The sequence below is a fragment of the Camponotus vicinus genome, unplaced genomic scaffold, assembly GCF_025532165.1.
Source record: "Camponotus vicinus isolate PSW18456_S1 unplaced genomic scaffold, iyCamVici1.0 SCAF_8, whole genome shotgun sequence".
NCBI lineage: Eukaryota > Metazoa > Arthropoda > Insecta > Hymenoptera > Formicidae > Camponotus > Camponotus vicinus.
Window position 1 is genome coordinate 10,729,662 of NW_028141980.1, and position 23,540 is coordinate 10,753,201.

At 31.3% G+C, this 23,540-nt stretch overlaps 2 protein-coding genes across 2 annotated transcripts; one reads left to right on the plus strand and one right to left on the minus strand.

Moving 5' to 3' along the window:
* Positions 1 to 328: 328 nt before the first annotated feature.
* On the plus strand, positions 329 to 5,370 carry LOC145976053 (xylulose kinase). The gene is made up of 12 exons (XM_083106964.1): positions 329 to 723; positions 2,326 to 2,408; positions 2,487 to 2,640; positions 2,751 to 2,930; positions 3,220 to 3,321; positions 3,777 to 3,908; positions 3,982 to 4,135; positions 4,236 to 4,380; positions 4,456 to 4,745; positions 4,824 to 4,921; positions 5,013 to 5,153; positions 5,228 to 5,370. Exons 1-12 carry the CDS (start codon positions 670 to 672, stop codon positions 5,312 to 5,314), a joined length of 1,620 nt encoding a protein of 539 aa, XP_082963090.1. The 5' UTR covers positions 329 to 669; the 3' UTR covers positions 5,315 to 5,370.
* On the minus strand, positions 2,528 to 9,453 carry Sf3a1 (splicing factor 3A subunit 1). Its single transcript, XM_083106955.1, has 12 exons — positions 9,228 to 9,453; positions 8,700 to 9,030; positions 8,469 to 8,628; positions 8,100 to 8,381; positions 7,893 to 8,006; positions 7,654 to 7,822; positions 6,887 to 7,579; positions 6,722 to 6,783; positions 6,522 to 6,629; positions 6,279 to 6,452; positions 6,075 to 6,188; positions 2,528 to 2,952 (listed from the first exon to the last, which is right to left on the minus strand). The coding sequence occupies exons 1-11, from the start codon at positions 9,409 to 9,411 to the stop codon at positions 6,087 to 6,089; spliced, it is 2,379 nt and encodes a 792-aa protein (XP_082963081.1). The 5' UTR covers positions 9,412 to 9,453; the 3' UTR covers positions 2,528 to 2,952; positions 6,075 to 6,086.
* Positions 9,454 to 23,540: the final 14,087 nt, after the last annotated feature.

The following is a 23,540-nucleotide window of genomic DNA, read 5'->3' on the forward strand; positions in this document are numbered from 1 at the left end:
TCAAAGTACTCTTGACATTGTACTCTTGACTTTGAAGCTTATTTCTTGATCTTCTAAAATTACAAAATTATTACCATCTTGATCAAATTTTGCCGGACCAGACAAACTCGAACTTTCGAACGATACGCTGCTTAGACGCCATATTTATTTCTGAACTGCACGCTAGGTTATCGACTAAATTTCCTCGGATACGTGACGCACGATTGCAACTACAGATGGAGCAGACATGATGTGCTTCAAAGCTATACTGCCGATAAAATAGCTCGCGCTATTCCTCTCTTTTACCCGGTTATCATCCACCAGTTATGCCCAAAGCCAGATACGTCAAAACCAACACATGTATCTGGTTTGTTCCAGTGTCGTTCGCCTTCGTGCCACGTTAACGATCTATCTCCAGGCGAGGGATCGCGTTGCGTAATGCAAGAACGATAACATCATTCCTAGCAAGGGTCACGCGTTGAATCTCGCGGAATGTAACATCAAAGTTCATCCGAGGATGCACACAGGCCACGTGTTCGCTCGCGCTTAATCTCTCGAGCAGTAAAGTGACGCGTGGACACGTCAAGAGTATCGAGTCGAGCGAGGTGTCAGCTGTCAGTCGCGTCTTTCTGTCATCGGTTCTACCGTACGAGCTCTCACGTTAATTCTACGTCGATTCACGTCGGAAGCATGGAAGACTCGTCGATGGCAACGTACTTGGGTCTAGACCTGAGCACCCAGCAGGTATGTTTTGCGATGTATCTGTGTATTTCGAAAATATACAATACGTAAAGATATAAATATATGCGGAATTGAAAGGCGTGAAAGTTGGGACTGTGAACGACATTAATGCACAATTCAAACAACATAAATTCACGAGCAGAAAATATGTAATCTGTTAAGTCTCTTTTCAGATACCTTGGAAAATTTGAGTTTTAATTATATTAAAATGCACGTAATTGTTTACATTGTTTACGAGAGATTATAAGCGAATTGTAACAATGTGCGACAATGCACTCGTGCATTGAGAGGTGACCACGTGGATATATATATATATATATATATATATATATATATATATATATATATATATGTATATATATATGTATATGTATATAAAACAGTACAATATTTTATATCTTATTCTAACAATCGAAAACCTTATGAGATAACATCTGTGTTGCTGATATTTGCACATGCTTACTTTGAAAAGTTTTATTACTAAGAGTTTATTACGAGATAAAACGATGTGTGGAATATTTTGTTGCAAGATAATTTTTACTCACAACAATGGATGTAGACGAAATAATGAGACGATGTAAGATAATATGTAATGTAAGATCTTTTTCTACATCTACAGCAGTTAAAGTTATATTAGTTTCCTGAGGAAAGAAAATCTTTCATGGAAAGTAATCGTGAAAGAATTTTTCATTAAGTTCGTGATATCCGATTTCACGGAATATTATTTATTATATGCAGATCTCATTTTCCAGAATATCATATCGAATGTTACTGGGAAATAATAATAAGATGCGATTTCGATATTGATTACCTATATGAGAAATTGTGAACCGTTTTTGGAGAATATTTATATCTTTTATTACAGCATCCATATATATTTTATTTGTGATTTTTTTTCCTTTGATTACTATACAATTCAATTATCAATTGCTTATTATTTTGTCTTCCATCTTTCTATTCACTTTGAGACTACTCACTTTAAGTGATAACCTTACAAAGTATGTTTATGAATTTCATTATCTTCAAATAGTGATGACCCAAAAGTTCTTTCTACGCGCATCTATTACGCATTTCATGAAGTGTGTCAATACAATGATAGTTTCATAAACACGAGCGAGTGTCGAAACGTCACAAGAGCCGCTCTGACATTGCCGGGTCATTATTATCTAATGAGAGATAACATACGAATTATTAGCTGATATGCGCGAAGGAAACATTTGCAAAATGCAGCGAGATATAGAAATATTGAGCCTATATCGGAGCACTTTTGATGCGTGTACATTGGAGTAAAAATTTCACGTTGCACTAGGGGCGATAATATACATATAACATGTTTCTGTTATATATTATTATATTATAATCGTACATTATTATCGTCCTAAACGTGTAAAGAATTTTCAGATTTTCTTAATTATTTTGCGTTCATATTAAATGGATCATTATTAAATAAATTAATTAAATTAAACTAATTATTAGATAAAAATTTATAGATCAAAGAATAAATAAAAATAATTGCACGTGTGAAACATAATTATGTAAATTTTGGAAAAAAGGATATTTTCGAAAATATTTTAAATGTTGAATTTGCGTTTGATTCAATTTCAGCTGAAAGCGGTAGTAGTCGATGATAATCTAGCCGTCCTTCACGAGACTAGCGTACAGTTCGATAATGATCTACCGGAATTTAGGTACGCTTAAAGAGAATTGAATAAAATTGTAATTCTCTACATTTTATCTTGTAATACATGAGTACTTGAATATTGTAGGACTTACGGAGGAGTTATACAGAAGAAAGAGGAACCGCATGTCGTGGTAGTGCCTTCTTTAATGTGGGTTAAAGCCTTAGATATGATACTTGACAAATTACGTGTTTGCGGTGTCGATTTTAGTAAAGTGGTAGCCATCTCCGGAAGTGCGCAGGTAATGCGGCTATATATATTATTTCCCAATTATATCGATTATTTTAAAAATATACCATATAAATGCATCTTTATATAATATACTTCTTTCCACATTTCTATGGTTCTTAGCAACACGGCACGATTTATTGGGGCAAAGGTAGCCAAAGTCGGTTGCAGCGTTTAAATCCCACAAAATTCTTATACGAACAATTTGCTACATCCTTTTCCGTGACTCATTCGCCTGTATGGATGGATTCCAGTACGTCGAAAGAATGTAGTGTTTTGGAGGAGATCGTAGGTGGTCCTTACGTAAGCATCCTTGTTTATTTATCTGTAGAATATATAATGATAGATTAAGACAAATATACACGAATCTTTAATCCAATATATGTTAAAGTTTATAATGAACGCATACGTTTATGGTTTAACGTTAGCTTTCACGAGAATTTATTTCTGTGATGTAAAATATCGTAAACGACTAACTGATATAATCATGCAAGAATGGATTGGCTAAATATTTGAAGTAGTTATCTTAGACTTAGTATACACACGAGTTCTTTAGATCAACAATATTTATTCACGCAGCGTGTAATTTCAGAAATTAGCGGAAATAACGGGTTCGCGAGCGTACGAGAGATTCTCGGGACCGCAGATAGCGAAAATAGCACGCACGAAGCCGGAAGCCTACTGTAACACTGAGGTATTACCTACTAAAAACTCGTGGCTTCCTTCGAAAAAATGAGAACGGCAATTGACCGAGGTATTCGTTACGTATGGTTATACTGATTGAACTGTATTACAATAGTGTGTTTCGCTTCTGAATGTATCAATGATAATTTTACAAAGTGTGTCAACTATAAAAAGTATTTGTAACAATTAGTGATCGGGAATTTGCTATTAATTGATTTCTTGTTCGCGTTCTTGGTCAGTGTGTTGTACATTTTTATTTACTTATTTTTTTAATACTTATCTTTATTTCACGGTTTTAGTAAAAATTTATAATCTAAAAATTTTTGTGACATAATCGTGTGTTGTCGTGTGATTTAACGTTTCCAATTATATCTCGATGATCAAAACTATGCATCATGCGTTTTGTGCTGCTTTTAAAACGTATCAAATTGAATGTTATTTTATGTGCGTGCTGTTCTTTTTTAGAGAATCTCGTTGGTGAGCAGTTTTCTCGCCTCTTTGTTCCTGGGCGATTACGCACCTATCGAGTGGTCGGATGGCTCGGGTATGAATCTGCTAAATATTCATACGAAAGATTGGGATGATCTATTATTGGAGGTAAAATGACGTCATATATACGCTTGTACATATGTTTCATATTTGCCGTCACTATATATCATATATTTGATAGACTTGCGCATCGGGACTAAGAGAAAAATTGGGTAAACCTGTTTCATCATGCAGTGATATCGGTCCTATATCGCCTTATTTCGTGGAAAGATTTGATTTTAAAGAAAAATGTAGAATAATTGCATTTACCGGAGATAATCCAGGATCCTTGGTAGGTATGTAATATTATCCATATATATGTTTAGAAATATGTTTCATTATAATACAACGTGAGCTGTAGGACGTTATTATACTCATGACAAAAATGATACATAGGTATGAGGTTAAAAGAGGATGATATCGCTTGCAGTTTGGGTACGAGCGATGTTTTATTCTTGTGGCTAAACGAACCAAAGACTATAATGGATGGACATATATTGTGCAATCCGATAGATAATCAGGCTTATATGGGAATGCTTGTGTATTTTTCGTCTTTATACTAATAATGTACAAGCGATAATTATTTTATATAAATAATGATAATTGTTTTGTACAGTTTTAAGAACGCTTCTTTGACGCGCGAAAGGATACGAAACGAGGCTGCTCAAGATAGCTGGCAAATATTTAATGAATTATTAGAAAGCACGCCTCGAGGAAATTTCGGCAACTTTGCATTATATTTCGATAAACAAGAGATCCTGCCTTTTGTCATCGGTGATTATAGATATAATAAAGCCAATGATGAGATCTCTCGATATAGTTCGAAAGAAGTAGAAGTGAGAGCATTGATTGAAGGTCAATTTGTCGCAAAAAGAGCATACGCTGAAGATTTAGGACTTGTCATCGGCAAGTATTTTTTGACAAATGATTTTTTTCACATTCTTATTTTGCAAATATTTCTGATATACTTTCTTTTGTGTATAGGACCTAATACACGAATTATCGCAACGGGAGGTGCATCTGTGAATAAAGCTATATTGCAAGTACTTTCCGATGTGTTTAATTCGCCAGTATATATCTCGGTAAATATAGTGTGTGATAATTATTACCATTAATATTAAAATTTAATACATGAAAATGTTTAATTTTTATAACTTTTTTTTTATTCAATAGGAAGCAGCTAATTCGGCTATGATGGGTGCGGCGTATCAAGCTAAATATGGTTTATTTCACAATAATTGCAGTTTTGATGAAATTACACGTTGTTTGCCAGAACCGACACCTGTATGTCAACCTTATGATGATGCCGAATCCGTAAGTAAAATCAATTTTTAAGAATTTTTTTTTTATTATCACAATTGATAATGTATTATATTTTATGCTTTTAGATTTATAAACCTATGACGATACGTTATCGTAAGATTGTAGATCAAATATTAAAGAAGAAAAACGAACAAAAAAGCAAATGTAAATAACAAAATTGTATATAACAAAATATTTTCTAAAGAAAAATATATCTTTTATACCTTTATATCGCAAAGAGGTTGCATTGGGTTTTCTACGTATTTTTAAATTATTTAGGATATTCAAATTTATATAATGTATATTAAAAATTATGTAAGAGGAAATTATTTCATATATATAAGAATCTCTCATATAATATTTTGTGCGAATGTATAAAATATTCTTATAACCTATTCAATTCTTCTCGTCAACATATTCATTAAATTTTTATTTGATTTATAATATATACCGCAAATTTTTAATTGTTTAATTTTAAAAATAAAATGAGTATATTCTAAAAAAATAAGTATAAAGTAACTATAAATGCATTTATTTTTCTAAATTATGTTAGCAATTTACTATTTGGTTTAAACTTAGCAATTTTAAAAGTTAATAATACCTGTGTTAGCTAAGTAAGTTTTATTCTAATTATTGTACAAACACAACACAAGACTAAAATTATATTACAATTTAAGTTTCATTATTCCATAAAAAATGGAGCTTAAAAATTATAATAAAATCATATTTAAAATATACTATTTATTGCATTTATAAGTTATATAATTCTGTTGCACATGTGGTTATAAATGGATCTTAAATAATTGAAATATATATTTTAATCAAGTAATAATTTTTGTATTTTAAAATGATTATAGTAGTAATTAAAACCAAATTAAATTTTAATTATATATTATTATATTTTTAATTAATAGATTTTATTCATTTACTTACGTTTTTATTTATTTACTTCTTTCTACCACCTCTCTCCTTTGGTAGCAGATTGATAACACTACCCGAAGTTAAATTATAATAAGCGAGAGTGTTATTATCTTTGAAAAACATTCCCTGGAAACAAAGATTCACATTTATATAACCTAATACTCATTAGCAATGAAAGAGATGCATATATGTGAAAAATTTATCAACTATGATTACCTCATTCTGCAGTTTTTGTTTTCCAGGCGGCATGCCAGTTTGTTCATGGATAAGCGCTTTCATGGTTGCTACAGTATCGCTTAGTTGTAAAGTAATATTCAATGTTTGACCATTCAATTTCCATTCAGCTTTCTCTGTCATCATAGGCACAGCGATGTTAACTTGTATAGGTCCCTGAGAAAAGAATTTTTTTTTTGGAATTCAGTCAAACTCTGCTAAATGTATGTACATATATTTTTTTACCTTGTTTCTAGCGAGGAATTGTTGCTCTGGAATTAATGAATCTTCAGTTCTCAGTTTCTTAGCTTGTGGTTCTTCATCCGGTGGTTTACTAGCAGATTTTAATCCAATCTTGGAAGAAAAAAGATATAAATATAAATTAAATTTTAAAATACAGGAAAAGTAATGAATTGTATGAATATATTTTATAAGAAGTTACTTACAGTAGATGTCATTGGTGGCTGCATCGGTGGTGGCGCCGGCATAAATGGTGACATTGCTGGAGCTGCGATAGATTATTTTATTTCGATTAGTTTTATTTATATGAAACAATACGATAATAAAATATTTTTCGAAATACATAGGAATAAATAAAAAAAGTTTCGTACGCATTAGAGGTGGTGGTCGGGGTGCCATAGGTGGCATAGGTGCCATCATCATCATTGGCGGCTGTGGCATCATCGGCTGTGGTATGCCCATAGTTGGCATACTCATAGTTGGTGGTGGAGGAGGTTGGGCGGGCACTGGTATGGGCTTTGGTGCAAGAGGTTTCGGAGGTGCTTTCAACGTAGCTTGTGGTTTTGAAGCAGCAGCAGCCATATGAGAAAGCTCGGTCGCGCGATTCACAGGTTTTGGACCAATCTTTTCCTTCTCCTCATCAGGTAGAAGACCTTTGACTTTATGTATTTGATGAATCTGTTCTTCCAGCGTGATATTGGCGCGCGCGGCTCTTGTTGCTGCCTCTACACTCGACGTGTGACCATCCCATGTGACTTTATCATCCTTCTTCTTATCCTCTTCACCGATCTTCTTACCGATCGCTGTTTCTTCATCACCAACACCGAAAATATCGGTACGTCTCTCGGCGAGTTGCTTGAGACTTGCCTCGATAGCTGTGCCTGGCGCAAATACAGTCTCTTGTGCAAGTTTGTCCAAATGCTTGTCTCGTTGTTCAACCCAGCGAGGATCCAACAATCCGATACGCATATGTTCTTGCACTTTGTTAGCAGGAATGTGTTCGCGTGTAAGCGGCGAAATCATCAAATACTCATCAGAAGCAACAGGGCGAGCAGCTTTAACAGCTATAAAATTAATAATATATTGATAGTATGAAATGCTGATGTATTAGAACTAATTAATGATAGAATATATTTACCATGTTGTTTTGGATCATATCCTTTCTTAACCATCACATTTCCTGGTGTAGGTGGTAATGGAGGAGGCTGCATGCTCGTTTCGCGTGGTTTGGATTCTTTAGATTTGTGAGTATCACCTGGTGGAGATACGTCGTCTTCATCGCTGGAATCTTCCTCCATATCTTGCACCTTGAAATATTAACAAAGAACGTTACAACACGTGAATTTATGCACATAATGAATAAAAAAATATATTTACCTGATTATTATCTTTCGCACGATCGCCTTTTTCACCATCTGTGCGCGCTTGTGTTTCTTCTTCTGCATCACTATCGATTTGCATTTCCACATCCTCCCCATCTTCTATACGTTCCTATAAATTTTCGATATTCGATTTATATTTAACATATTTTGTAAATTAATAAAATAAATAAAGATTCTAATCACACCAAAGTTATGATCATACCTGCATTAGAACACGCGCTCCAACTTCGTCTGGAGTCGTTGGCGCTGGGAAATTGCCGACTTCAAATTGCTGATAGTCTACAGTTTCAACCACGACAAAATCATGCCAATCAATTTGCGCATACGCGACTCTCTCTCTTTCTAATTCTTCTTCCTCTTTACGTCTCTGCGCCTCCTGATATTTTAAATACTCGGCGCGGTATTTCACCTGTTCCAAGATCTTATCCATATTGAATGCCTCATCTTTGAGGCGCGGCAACAAATCCTTGGGTGGAATCAATACCTGTAAAAATATAATGATTTGTTATTCACTGTTTACAAGCAAATTTATGTCTATACTTTAAAACAAGAAATAATTATCCGTCTTTACCTTGGTATATTGCTCCAAAAGTTTAGTAAAGTATTGAAATAAAGAATGCTGAGGGCGCAAGAAATCAAATTGGAAATTCCTTTGTTCACGATTCATTAGATTGGTCAAGAACTGCCTTCCGTTACGTGCAACAAACTGGGCAGTTAGTTTCACAATGTCTCTGAAAAAGAAATGTAATTTTATTTCCTGAAATAAAAAAAATATTAATTATACATAACGACTATTACATACAGATCCAAAGCCGATATGGAAGGAGGATCTGCAATGAATTCAAATTCAACTGGCGGATCCTTGGGCACAAACGGTTGTTCAACTTGCTTCAAAATTTCTTGCTGTTTCTGATGTGCAGTAAGATTAACAGTTTTCCCGGGTGCTGATCCTATTGTAGGCTCCTGTCCTTTTCCTTCCTTAAACTCCTTTACTTTATGCTGATAATAAGCATGGTAGGGATCGCCAAAGTTTAAGAAATTGAATTTGGGATTGCCCAATTCATTCTGTCTGATTCTGGATTCGAATTCTGGCCCATTCCTGGCTACGAAGCTGGCGGTTTTGTCAACAATATCTGAATTTCTGTATAGGAAGAACAAATATATAACCATCATACGTCAAGCAGCAAGGTTAAATTAGAACCGAGACGATACTTTAAATGTCAAATTGTATATGAAATACATTTCTCGTGCCGATTTTTCCCCAATTCTGTAACGAACATTTGTTAAACGTTTTTTTGGATGATTCGATGATATTTCTGACAAAGGATACTCCTAACCTCGGGAGGCGGATAAATGATGCCTACGATCGGTTGCGAAGAAGGAACATTGTTCTCCTCACTCTCGGTGGCCGGTGGTTGTGGCACCGCAACTTCTTGCGCAGGCATTTTGTTTGTTACAGATGTATTTGCGAAAACTAGCGCGTGTTCTACACCATTCTCACAAATGGTCGCCATTATTGACAATTACAAGATGATTGGCAACAGTACCACTGGTACCAATAGCGAGAAGACTACTGAAAGATGTCATAGCGCATTTTTAGGTGATCTCTGAAAGCGATACTCCCTCTGTGAGCATTAAAAACGTGGACATGAACTACAAAGCCAACGTCCACGAATGTTCTCAGAGGGTAACATACACTTCTCTCTGACAATATATAAATAATATAAATAATATAAATAATATAAATAATATAAGTAATATAAATAAAAATAAAAATAATTTAATTAATAATAGAGTATAACAATATAAATCTTAATTTTGTAAACTCCACATATCACAGTTACAAGATCATTAACGTCTTGCCACATTTGAAAAAGAGAGATAAAACGTTGTGTCAGTGTGAGACTTCGTCAAAAACTGAATATGTTAAATCAAAAAATAATAAACTACACGACCTTTATTATTTTGTCGTAGATGTTGTTTAAGCTATCCGTGTCCTTCTGTAGGTTGATTGAATTATTGAATTTTTTAATATAAAACATTTCAGCAATTTCAATCAACCTACAGAAGGACACGGATAGCTTAAACAACATCTACGACAATAAAATAATAAAGGTCGTGTAGTTTATATAGCAAGACGCTTATCTATATAAATATAAATAAATTCTTAATTTTAATTTTTTAAATAAAATTTTGTGGTTCTCTTTCTTTCTCTCTCTACACACACACACACACACACACACACACACACACACATACACACGCACCATACAACGAGACCGTAATATGTAAACAATAACGCGTTACTGTTCCGAAATATTCTATGCATTATATAATTTACACGCGGAATATTAAATTATAGAAAAATTTTAATATATTTATAGATTCTTTAATTGATTATTTATAAAACAATTAATTCATTTGTTTTGAAAGTAATATAATAAATATAATAAATAAAATAATAATAAAATAATAATAAAAATAATTTTTATAAATTATTTACCTATGTGTATGTGTGTGCCACTGTAAATATAAGAATAGTCTATATTCTATATAAATATCGGCGTATGTAACCGCCGGCATAGCTCTCAGGTTCATGAGAGTACTGAAACTTCCTCATCCGGCAAATGCCTTTGTGAAGAAGGTGAAGATACATTGAGGAGGAAAAATTTTTTTTAATTTTATTTTTATTTTCTTTTAATGCAAAGTTTCCAAACAGAGAATATAATATATATATATATATATATATATATATATATATATATAATATATATTACATAATTATAATATTTACTACGTAAATTATAATTAATTTGCAATTACATAAAGAACACGTTACAAAATATTAAATTATGTAACATAAAAATAATTTTATTACAAATATATATATATTACAAAATATATTATAAAATTTAATGCAGAATATATATTATACAATGTACATTACAAATATATATTACAAAATATAATACAAATTTAATATAAATTATTATAATTTGAATTAATATAATTTGAAACTTAATACAAAATAAAATTTATTACACAGAATTACACGAAAGTGTCTCTTTAAAGTATACGTATAATATAAAATTTATTAAAAATGTTTACATAGACTAGACAAGACTGATTTGTAGTAATTAATTACGCGATATTTATTATTAATAATCGACATACAATAATAGTACTTAATTAGTTTTATATAAATAACGTATATAAACGTAAATAATCATGATCAAAAGAGTCATTAATAAAATTATTGATCGTTTCTTCGATTGTAGAAGAAAGTATTTGCATTATTGATGCATTTGTGCATACCAAAAGAATATCAAAAGAAATATTTAAAACGCGTAAAGATAAAACAAGCTTCGTAAATCAAAGATTAAATTACAAAATAAATCGTGATTTAAAATTCGCGAGAAAACGCGACAAATAAATAAATCGACAATAATCGAATATTCGATTGCGAGATACGCATAATTTTTATAATATGATAATCGGACCCATCAATAGACACGCGTGCGACATAATTATTACAAATGATGATACACAAAGATATTTTGATAAACATTTGTGGTCCGTATTATTTATGAATATAAAATTCTGTCCGATTTATTTGCGACTAATATTCGACTTTATACGAATTTCGCGATCGTGAATAAAATACATATCCCATCTTGCGCATGATTAGCCAAATAAAATAAAATAAGCTTTATAAGTTTTAAAATATTATTTAAAAATCTCGTTTTCGCCACGTTTAATAGAGAATAACGGATCAAACGATTTTATCAAAGTCCCTCTCATAGTCGATGTAACAGCAGAACTTAATAAGATTTAAATAATGTAAAAACAATCGCAATTAAAACAGTCATTAATAAAGTTACCGATCGTCTGATAAATTATAGAAGAAAATATTTGCACTACTAGCGCGTTTCGGGCGAACTATTAAAATCAATATTCAGACGTCGAAAGATAGACAAAGCTTCGATGCATAAGTCAACGATTAAATTATAAGATAATAATAAATTATAAGAAAAATCGCGATTTAAAATTCGCGAGAAGACGCGAATAAATAAATCGATAATATTCGGAATATTCGATTGCGACATGTATTAATTTTTATAATATAATAATCGAAGCACCCTCAATAGACACGCGCGCGATATAATTATTATCGCACAAAAGAGCGAAGATATTTCGATAGAAAACTTGAGATCTGTAATGTTTGCAAGTATAGTATCCGAATCATTTGCGAATTTTTATAAGATAAATCGCGATTTAAAATTCGCGATAAAACGCAACGAATAAATAAATCAATAATATTCAAAATATTCAATTGCAGATACGCGAGTGACATACCGATAATATCCATTAAAAAGAGGAGCGATCTTAAAAATGGAGAACGATTAGCATCTTGTTTCTCATCAGATTTCGCAAGATCAATCTGCGAAGAAAAGTTAAGTGATCCATTGAACGTCGGGAACTTCACTGTAGGAGGGAACGAATCCCGGATCTTCCGGACTATTCCCAATAGCAATGATTTCAGTAATAAATCAACGACAATTCCTTCGTCATTATCTTCGATTCACGAAATTGATATTCACGTCAGAAAACATGTTCTTTCATTATTAAGAAATATATTTCTTTATTGAAAATTAAATGGATATAGCAATTTTTTTATAGAAATGTGATTACGAACGATTATATTTATAAATAATAAAATCCATGCATCATTGAAGTTTGTGGTGAATGTGCGAATACAAATAGTTTTGGGGTACCGTTTGCGCGCGCGAGACGAATCGAACCCGATAACAGCAAGATTTAAAAAATTTCAATTCGAATAGTGTGCAAAATAAAATAAATCAAATAATTTTAAATATATAATTAATTCTAGATTCTTATTCTTATAATGTTTAAATTAATAATTTTTGTCTTTTAATCAATATCTTGCTGATATAGGGGTACCCATTCGATTCGTCTCTAAATTTTTATGTATTCGCACATTTTATGTAACATTCATGTATAATTTCGCGTATATATAATATATAATATTAATAAAAATTATAAAAATATTTTGGATACGTTAATTTGTGCATGTATTTTATTATACATATATATAAAATGGTATATATCTAAAAACTAATATTCTAAAATGGCGATGGATGTCCAATACCTGCAAATAGTTTCTTAAAAGAAACTAAAAACTAATATTAATATCCCAAGTACCTAGAAATAATTAATAATTAATAATCAAATATACTCGTTCGTAATCATTTTTATCAAACAGTTAATAAAAACTATTACAATATGAAATTACTTGAAAAATAGATATTTATACACAACGCTATATCCATATTTAATCTACTATTAAATCTTTCTGGCATTAGACAATAATAATACCAATCCTAATAATGACAGAACATTTTTAACGGGAAGAAAAAAATAGATGCATTTTCTCTCACATCTAAATATATATTATTTAAATTAATTCGACTTTAAAGAAGCGTATGGCGTTCGTCGTTGAATGACTACCGAAATCATTGCTGTCGGAAATTGCCAGGAAAACCTGGGATTAGTTCCAATCTTACAATAAAAAATTCCCAATTTTCAACGGGGCACCGAACTAGACGTCGCGAATGGATCTTACAAAAACTGATAAGAAATAATTCTCCATGATGAAAATCGTTTCGACTCCTCGGCGGTACGAGCCACGCAACTTTCATTATCGTTTACCTAACGAAAAGAACAACGATAAGATTCTTTTATTACAACGACAATCTCGTCTAAGAGCGCGAAAAGAACGAGGGAAAAATACGGTATTTTCGCAACCGTAATTTATTAATTTATTTATAAATATTTTCCGATACGAAATTCGTAAACACAAATATAATTGAAAATACAAATTATTAAATTCATAATAATTAACTCGCGATTTTATAATATCGAAGGTGATCGTTAAATTCTGTGAAGCTAATATTTAATCGTTGACTTATAACATCAAATCTTCATTTATTCGATATTTCTTTATATTTAATTAGCAATATTTAGGAATATTATCTAACGAGAGGGATAAAATTCTTTTATTAAAACAATAATTTTGTATAAGAACGTGAAAACAACGCGAAAAGAACGCGGAAAAAGCATGATATTTTCGTAATCATAATTTATTCATTTATTTTACGAATACGAGTATTCAGTTCCGCGCGATATGGAACTCATAAATAGATAAATCTAACGAAAAGTATATCATTAAATTCATAATAATTGACGACTCACGATTCTATAACGAAGACGTTCGTCATATTTTATAAAGCTTATATTTAATCATTAATTTAGCATCGAATTTTTACATTTTATATAAAAATTTTCCGAATTTATTAATGATTCTTTGATATGAATATATAAATAGTTACTCTTTTATGAATATTTCAAAAATATGTACTATAGAAAGAAATATGTTAATTTAACAAATTACTACATATTATATAATCATTATACGTATACTTTCGACCATTTTTCCTGTAATTTACATAAGAATGCATTGATATAATTGACAATCCTAAATACAATTTCATATAATATAATTATAGTTATAATTGTATTTTATACACAATTATGTCAATAATTAAAAATATCAATATTAAATTATAATTAATATACAATTATAACTATTTACAATTTACAAAACACAATTTACTACTTATAAATTACAATTTACAAAATAGAATTTATGATGTTATCAATATCAAATAAATGGATTCGTTTTATTCAAATGTTTAATAACATAAATGATTTGATATTGATAGCATTAACATTTGGACTTAATATTATATATCACATATATGTGTAAATTATATATTTAATTTTTAATTTTTAAAATAAAATATAACATGTTCTTGAACATTTACAATTATGCAATTTGTTTAATCTTCTTGAAAATAACTTTGATAATTTAATTTTCATTTTTAAAATATTTTTAAAAATAAATTCAATTTAATTTTTTAAAAATGATTTTAATTTATTACAAAGAATTACACGAAAGTATTTAAAATATACGTATACTATAAAATTTATTAAAAAGTTCTACAAACAAGACTGATTAGCGATGATGAATTACACGATATTTATTATTATTAATCGACATAATAGAATTTTATTCAAAACGCGAAAAGATAGATCAAGCTTCGATGTAAGTCAAAATACATTAAAATACAAGATCAATAACGATTTAAAATTCGCGAGAAAACGGATAAATACGATAACGAATAAATAAATTGATAATATTAGGAATATTCGATTACGATATGCATAATTTTTGTAATATGATAATCGAAACCGTCAACAGACAGCGCGCGACATAATTATTATCAAACAAATGCGAAGATATTTCGAGACACTTGAGATCTATAATATTTGTGGATATAGAATTTATTGTCTGATATATTTGCGAATTTTTAGAAGATATATCGCGATTTACAATTTCCGAGGAGACGCGACAAATAAATAAATCGACAATATTCGGAATATTTGATTGCGGTATGTATAATTTTTATAACATAATCGGAGCCCTAATAGACACGCGCGATATAATTACTATCACACACAAGTGCGAAGACATTTCAACAGACATTTAAGGTCTGTAATATTTCCGAATTTATTTGCGATTAATATAAATGTCTATTTTATATAAATGTCGCAATTGAAAAAATACATGTTGAAAATAAATATTGCATTTCGCGCATGATTAGTTAAATGAAATAAAATGAATCTTAAGACTTTACAATTTTAAATGTAATTAACATATAATTAAAAAATCGCGTTGTTTGCCACGTTTAATAGAGAATAACGGAACGAATGATTTTATCAAAGTCCCTCTCTAATAATTTAACTATCTAACTATATCTCTAACTGTCGATGTATTAGTAGAGTTTAATAAGATTTAAATAATGATTTAAACAATCGCGATTAATCGTTAATAAAATTATCGTCTTTTTAAATAGTAGAAAAAAATATTTGCACTATTAGCGCAGACTATAGTCTAAAGGCAATATTCAAACACGTGGAAAAATAGACAAAGCTTCGACGTACAAGTCAACGATTAAATTAAGATAATATTAAGTTATAAGATAAATCGCGATTTAAAATTCCCGAGAAAACGCAACGACTAAATAAATCGATAATACTCGGAATATCCGATTGTGATATGTATATCTTTTATAATATAATAATCAAAGCGCCCTCAATAGACATTATTATCGCGCGCGATATAATTATTATCACATAAATGCGAAGATATTTCGACAGACAATTTGATGTCTGTAATGTTTACGAATATAGTATTCACTGTCCGAGTCATTTGCGAATCTTTATAAGATAAATCACGATTTGAATTCACGAGAAAACACGACGAATAAATAAGTCGATAATATGCGGAATATTTGATCACGATACATATAATTTTTATATTTGATCGCGCGATGTATATACTTAATATGTATACCTATACATTAGACGGCACTCCCGGTTTCGGTACGAGCGAAAATCCCATTTCACTTACGAGAATCAACTTCGAGTCACCGGTCGGGATTGCAACGATACAACGAGCAAGGACTAAGCCCAAACCGGAAAGAAGACGAAACGATTGACGGAAATAGAGGAAAATGAAGTTCACCAGCTCTTTTTCGCGCATAATTATCCTATCTCGTATCGAACCTGGACCCGCTAAGCACGATTTCAGGTGCTTCGCCCGGAACACGAAGTTTCCCGCTATTGCAGGACATGGCTACACCAGGCTGGTAGACGGCAAAAGAAGAGGATACCTACATTTTTTAAATGCTAACATTCAGCAATTTAGAAAATGGGGAGGCAATCCCTTTTACCGAGCGAAAATCGTGCCTAGGGGAATCCACTCGACTCCTCGACAGGGTTAACACACGCAGTGCGTGTGGCTGTAGACGAGCAAAGAGAAGGGACCCATTGACGACCATTCCGAGCAATCGATCGAGTTCTAATCAATTCAGGCCGAATCACTTGACGAAGCACGAAGCGCGAGTACGTTGTATAACAACGTGTGCAAACTCGAAACATCCCAGTTAGTTGGCATCGGAAGTAGAGACTCGTGACAATAATGAGATTGGGATTTATACGAAAATGTCCAACGCGATGACGCGAGAAAGCTAAACGCGAAAACGCGGTAACGAGACGCCGCCATCCGCGACACGTTGACGGCACCGACGACGGAAAGTCGACGACGCAATGTGCGTTCAACGCATTAAATGCGCGTGCCACATAAGAGCCATTGTGGGATCTTACAATAAAAATCCCCAATTTTTAACAGGGCACCGAACTAGACGTCGCAAATGGATCTGACAAGAACCGATGAGAAATAATTCTCCATGATGAAAATCGTTTCGACTCCTCGGCGGTACGAGCCACGCAACTTTCATTAACGTTTATTTAACGAAAGGAACAACGATAATCTCGTCTAAGAACGCGAAAAGAACGCGGGAAAAACACGGTGTTTTCGCAACCGTAATTTATTAATTTATTTGAATATTTTCCGATACGAAATTCGTAAATATAAATATAACTGAAGAAACATATCATTAGATTCATAATAATTAACTCGCGATTCTTTAATAGCAAAGGTGATCGTGATAAATTTTGTAAAGCTAATATTTAATCGTTGACTTATCACATTGAATCTTCACACTCTTATTCGATATTTTTTTATATTTAATTAGCAATATTTAGCAATATTATCTAACGAGAGGGACAGCGATAAAATTCTTTTGTTAAAACAATAATTTTGTGTAAGAACGCGAAAACAACGTGAAAAGAACGCAGAAAAAGCACGGTATTTTCGCAATCATAATTTATTCATTTATTTTATGAATACGAGTATTCAGTTCCGCGCGATATGGAATTTATAAATAAATAAATCTAACGGAAAGCATATCATTAAATTTATAATAATTGACTCGCGATTCTATAACAAAGGCGTTCGTCAAATTTTGTGAAGCTTATATTCGATCATTAATTTAGCATCGAATTTTTACATTAATATTATATAATCGTTATACGTATACTTTCGGTAAATTTTCGTGTAATTTACATAAGAATGTATTCACGTAATTTACAATCGTAAATACAATTTCATGTAATATAATTATAGTTATAATTGTATTTTATACAAAACTATGTCAATAATTAAAAATATCAATATTAGATTATAATTAATATACAATTATAACTATTTACAATTTACAAAATACAATTTATGATGTTATCAATATCAAATATATGTACTCGATTTATTCAAATGTTTAATAACATAAATAATTTGATATTAATAGCATTAATATTTGGACTTAATATTATAGCTATATATTAATTTACACATATATATGATATATTTTTAATTTTTTAAATATATCTTGAACATTTATAATTATACAATTTGTTTAATCTTCTTGAAAATAATTTTGATAATTTAAATTTCATTTTTAAACTTTTTTAAAACTAAATTCAATTTAATTTTTTAAAAATAATTTTAATTTATTACAAAGAATTACACGAAAGTATCCAAAATATATGAATAATATAAAATTTATTAAAAATTTCTACATAGTCCAAACAAGACTAATTAGCAATGATGAATTACGCGATATTTATTATTAATAATTGACATACAATAATAGAATTTAAGAATAGAAGTTTTATATAAATAACGTTTAAACGTAAATAATCGTGATCAAAAGAGTCATTAATAAAATTATTGATTGTTTTTTTGATTGTAGAGAAAAGTATTTGCATTACTAGCGCATTTTATGTAGGTTATCAGTATTCAAAACGCGAAAAGATAGAGCAAGCGTCGATTATAAATCAATGATTTAAATACAAGATAAATGACGATTTAAAATTCGAGAGAAAAAATAACGAATAAATAAATCGATAATATTAGGAATATTCGATTACGATACGTATAATTTTTGTATAATATGAAAATTGAAACCGTCGATAGACAGCGCGCGACGTAATTATTATCAAACAAATACGAAGATATTTCGAGATATTTGAGATCTATAATATTTGCGAATATAGAATTTATTGTCTGATTTATTTGCGAATTTTTAGAAGATAAATTACAATTAACAATTCGCGAGAAGACGCGACAAATAAATAAAACGACAATATTCGGAGTATTCGATTGCGATATGTATAATTTTTATAATGTAATCAGGGCCGCTATAAACACGCGCGATATAATTATTATCACACACAAGTGCAAAGATATTTCGACAGACATTTAAGGTCTGTAATATTTGCGATTTATTTGCGATTAATACGCTATTTTATATAAATGTCGCGATTGAAAAAATACATATTGAAAATACATACTGCATCTCGCGCATGATTAGTTAAATGAAATAAAATGAATCTTAAAACTTTACAATTTTAAATATAATTAACATATAATTAAAAAATCGCGTTGTTTGCTACGCTTAATAGAGAATAACGGAACGAATGATTTTATCAAAGTCCCTCTCTAATAATTTAACTATCTAACCATATCTCTAACTGTCGATGTATTAGTAGAGTTTAATAAGATTTATATAATGATTTAAACAGTTGCGATTAATCATCAATAAAATTATCGTCTATTTAAATAATAGAAAAAAATATTTGCACTACTAGCGCAGATTATAAAAGACAATATTCAAAAACGGAAAAGATAGACAAAGTTTCGATGTAAGTCAGCGATTAAGTTAGATAAATCGCGATTTAAAATTCGCGAGAAAACGCGACGAATAAATAAATTGGTAATACACGAAATATTCGATACGTATAATTTTTATAATATAATAATCGCGAAGTCCTCAATAGATACGCGCGCAATGTAATTATGCTGTCGCATATAAGTGCGAAGATATATTTCGACAGACATTCGAGGTCTGTAATATTTGCGAATATAAAATTCACTATCCGATTTATTTGCGATTAACACGCAATTTTATATGAACGCCGTCAAATAAGATACATATCCTATCTCGCGTATGATTAGTTAAATAAGATAAAATGTAAAATTTTTATAATATGATATGATAATCGAAATCATCAAGACGCGTGCGCGATATATTATTATCACTCAAATTATCACACAATTTGTAAATAATCGCGATTAAAACAGTCATTAATAAAATTATCGATCGTTCTAAACAGTAGAAAAAAATATTCGCACTACTAGCGCATTTTGCGCGGACTATTAAAAATAATATTCAAAGACGTGGAAGGATAAACAAAGGTTCGATGTATAAGTCAACGATTAAATTATAAGATAAATCACGATTTAAAATTCCCGAGAAAACGCGACTAATAAATAAATCGATAATATTCGGAATATCCGATTGCGCGATATCTATATTAATTTTTATAATATAATAATCGAAGCGCTCTCGATAGACATTATTATCGCGCGCGATATTACTATCATAAATGCGGAGATATTTCGACAGACAATTTGATGTCTATAATGTTTGCCAATATAGTTCTCACTATCCGAGTCATTTGCGAATCTTTATAAGATAAATCGCGATTTGAATTCACGAGAAAATGCGACGAATAAAATAAATCGATAATATTCGGAATATCCGATTGCGACATGTATTAATTTTTATAATATGATAATCGAAGCGCCCTCAATAGACACGAATAAATAAATTAAAAAATAATATTCAAAATATACGATTGCGCATAATTCTTATAATATAATTCGACGTCATTTGATACGCGGATGACATATCGGTAATATCCGATAAAAGAGGAGCGATCTTAAAAATGGAGAACGATTAACATCTTGTTTCTCATCAGATTTCGCAAGATCAATCTGCGAAGAAAAGTTAAGTGATCCATTGAACGTCGGGAACTTCACTGTAGGAGGGAACGAATCCCGGATCTTCCGGACTATTCCCAATAGCAATAATTTCAGTAATAAATCAACGACATTTCCCTCGTCTTATCTTCAATTCACGTAATTGATATGCACATCAGAAAACATGTTCTTTCATTATTAAGAAATATATTTCTTTATTGAAAATTAAATGGATATAACGATTTTTTTTATAGCAATGTGATTACGAACGATTATATTTATAAATAATAAAATCCATGCATCATTGGAGTTTGTGTTATATGTGCGAACACAATAATTTTGGGGTACCGTTTGCGCGCGCGAGACGAATCGAACCCGATAACAGCAAGATTTAAAAAATTTCAATTCGAATAGTGTGCAAAATAAAATAAATCAAATAATTTTAAATATATAATTAATTCTAGATTCTTATTCTTATAATGTTTAAATTAATAATTTTTGTCTTTTAATCAATATCTTGCTGATATAGGGGTACCCATTCGATTCGTCTCTAAATTTTTATGTATTCGCACATTTTATGTAACATTCATGTATAATTTCGCGTATATATAATATATAATATTAATAAAAATTATAAAAATATTTTGGATACGTTAATTTGTGCATGTATTTTATTATACATATATCTAAAATGGTATATATCTAAAAACTAATATTCTAAAATGGCGATGGATGTCCAATACCTGCAAATAGTTTCTTAAAAGAAACTAAAATCTAATATTAATATCCCAAGTACCTAGAAATAATTAATAATTAATAATCAAATATATTCGTTCGTAATCATTTTTATCAAACAGTTAATAAAAACTATTACAATATGAAATTACTTGAAAAATAGATATTTATACACAACGCTATATCCATATTTAATCTACTATTAAATCTTTCTGGCATTAGACAATAATAATACCAATCCTAATAATGACAGAACATTTTTAACGGGAAGAAAAAAATAGATGCATTTTCTCTCACATCTAAATATATATTATTTAAATTAATTCGACTTTAAAGAAGCGTATGGCGTTCGTCGTTGAATGACTACCGAAATCATTGCTGTCGGAAATTGCCAGGAAAACCTGGGATTAGTTCCAATCTTACAATAAAAATTCTCAATTTTCAACGGGGCACCGAACTAGACGTCGCGAATGGATCTCACAAGAACCGGTGAGAAATAATTCTCCATGATGAAAATCGTTTCGACTCCTCGGCAGTACGAGTCACGCAACTTTTATTAACGTTTATTTAACGGAAGGAACAACGATAACTCTTTTATTAAAACGACAATCTCGTCTAAGAATGCGAAAAGAACGCGGGAAAAACACGGTGATTTCGCAACCGTAATATATTAATTTATTTATGAATATTTTCCGATACGAAATTCGTAAGTACAAATATAACTGAAAAAACAAATTATTAAATTCATAATAATTAACTCGCGATTCTATAATATCGAAGGTGATCGTTAAATCTTGTGAAGCTAATATTTAATCGTTGACTTATCACATCGAATCTTCACACTCTTATTCGATAATTCTTGATATTTAATTAGCAATATTTAGGAATGTTATCTGACGAGCGATAAAAATCTTTTGTTAAAACGATAATTTTGTATAAGAACTTGTATTAAAAATTTTATATTTGATCGCGCGATGTATATACTTAATATGTATACCTATACATTAGACGTCACTCCCGGTTTCGGTACGAACGAAAATCCCATTTCAATTACGAGAATCAACTTCGAGTCACCGGTCGGGATTGCAACGATACAACGAGCAAGGACTAAGCCCAAACCGGAAAGAAGACGAAACGATTGACGGAAATAGAGGAAAATGAAGTTCACCAGCTCTTTTTCGCGCATAATTATCCTATCTCGTATCGAACCTGGACCCGCTAAGCACGATTTCAGGTGCTTCGCCCGGAACACGAAGTTTCCCGCAATGCAGGATATGGCTACACCAGGCTGGTAGACGGCAAAAGAAGAGGATACCCACATTTTTTAAATGCTAACATTCAGCAATTTAGAAAATGGGGAGGCAACCCCTTTTACCGAGCGAAAATCGTGCCTAGGGGAATCCACTCGACTCCTCGACAGGGTTAACACACGCAGTGCGTGTGGCTGTAGACGAGCAAAGAGAAGGAACCCATTGACGACCATTCCGAGCAATCGATCGAGTTCTAACTAATTCGAGCCGAATCACTTGACGAAGCACGAAGCACGAGTGTACGTTGTAGAGCAACGTGTGCAAACTCGAAATCCTAGTTAGTTGGCATCAGAAGTAGAGACTCGTGACAATAATGAAATTGGGATTTTTATACGAAAAGTCCAACGCGGAAGCGCGAAAACGCGACGACGCGAGAATACTACACCGCGAAAACGCGGTAACGAAGCGCTTGCCGTCCGCGACACGTTGACGGCACCGACGACGGAAAGTCGACGACGCGTGCCACATATGAGCCATTGTGCGACTCGTGGCAATGCTGTGCTGGGTACTTAGCTTCCCCTTCAGGCTCCTTGAGATTTATCCTAAATTAAAAAATTTAAAATAAACCTCAAGGCACCATCCAAGTACTGAGCCACCCCACCGCGTCAAGGTGTACCCATAGAGGGGTGGATTATATACATTTATAATATAACGTATAATTTGTGTGAAATTTATTTTATAATTGAAAAGTTATCTATATAGCACCTCTCTTTTTTCTCGATTAATAAAG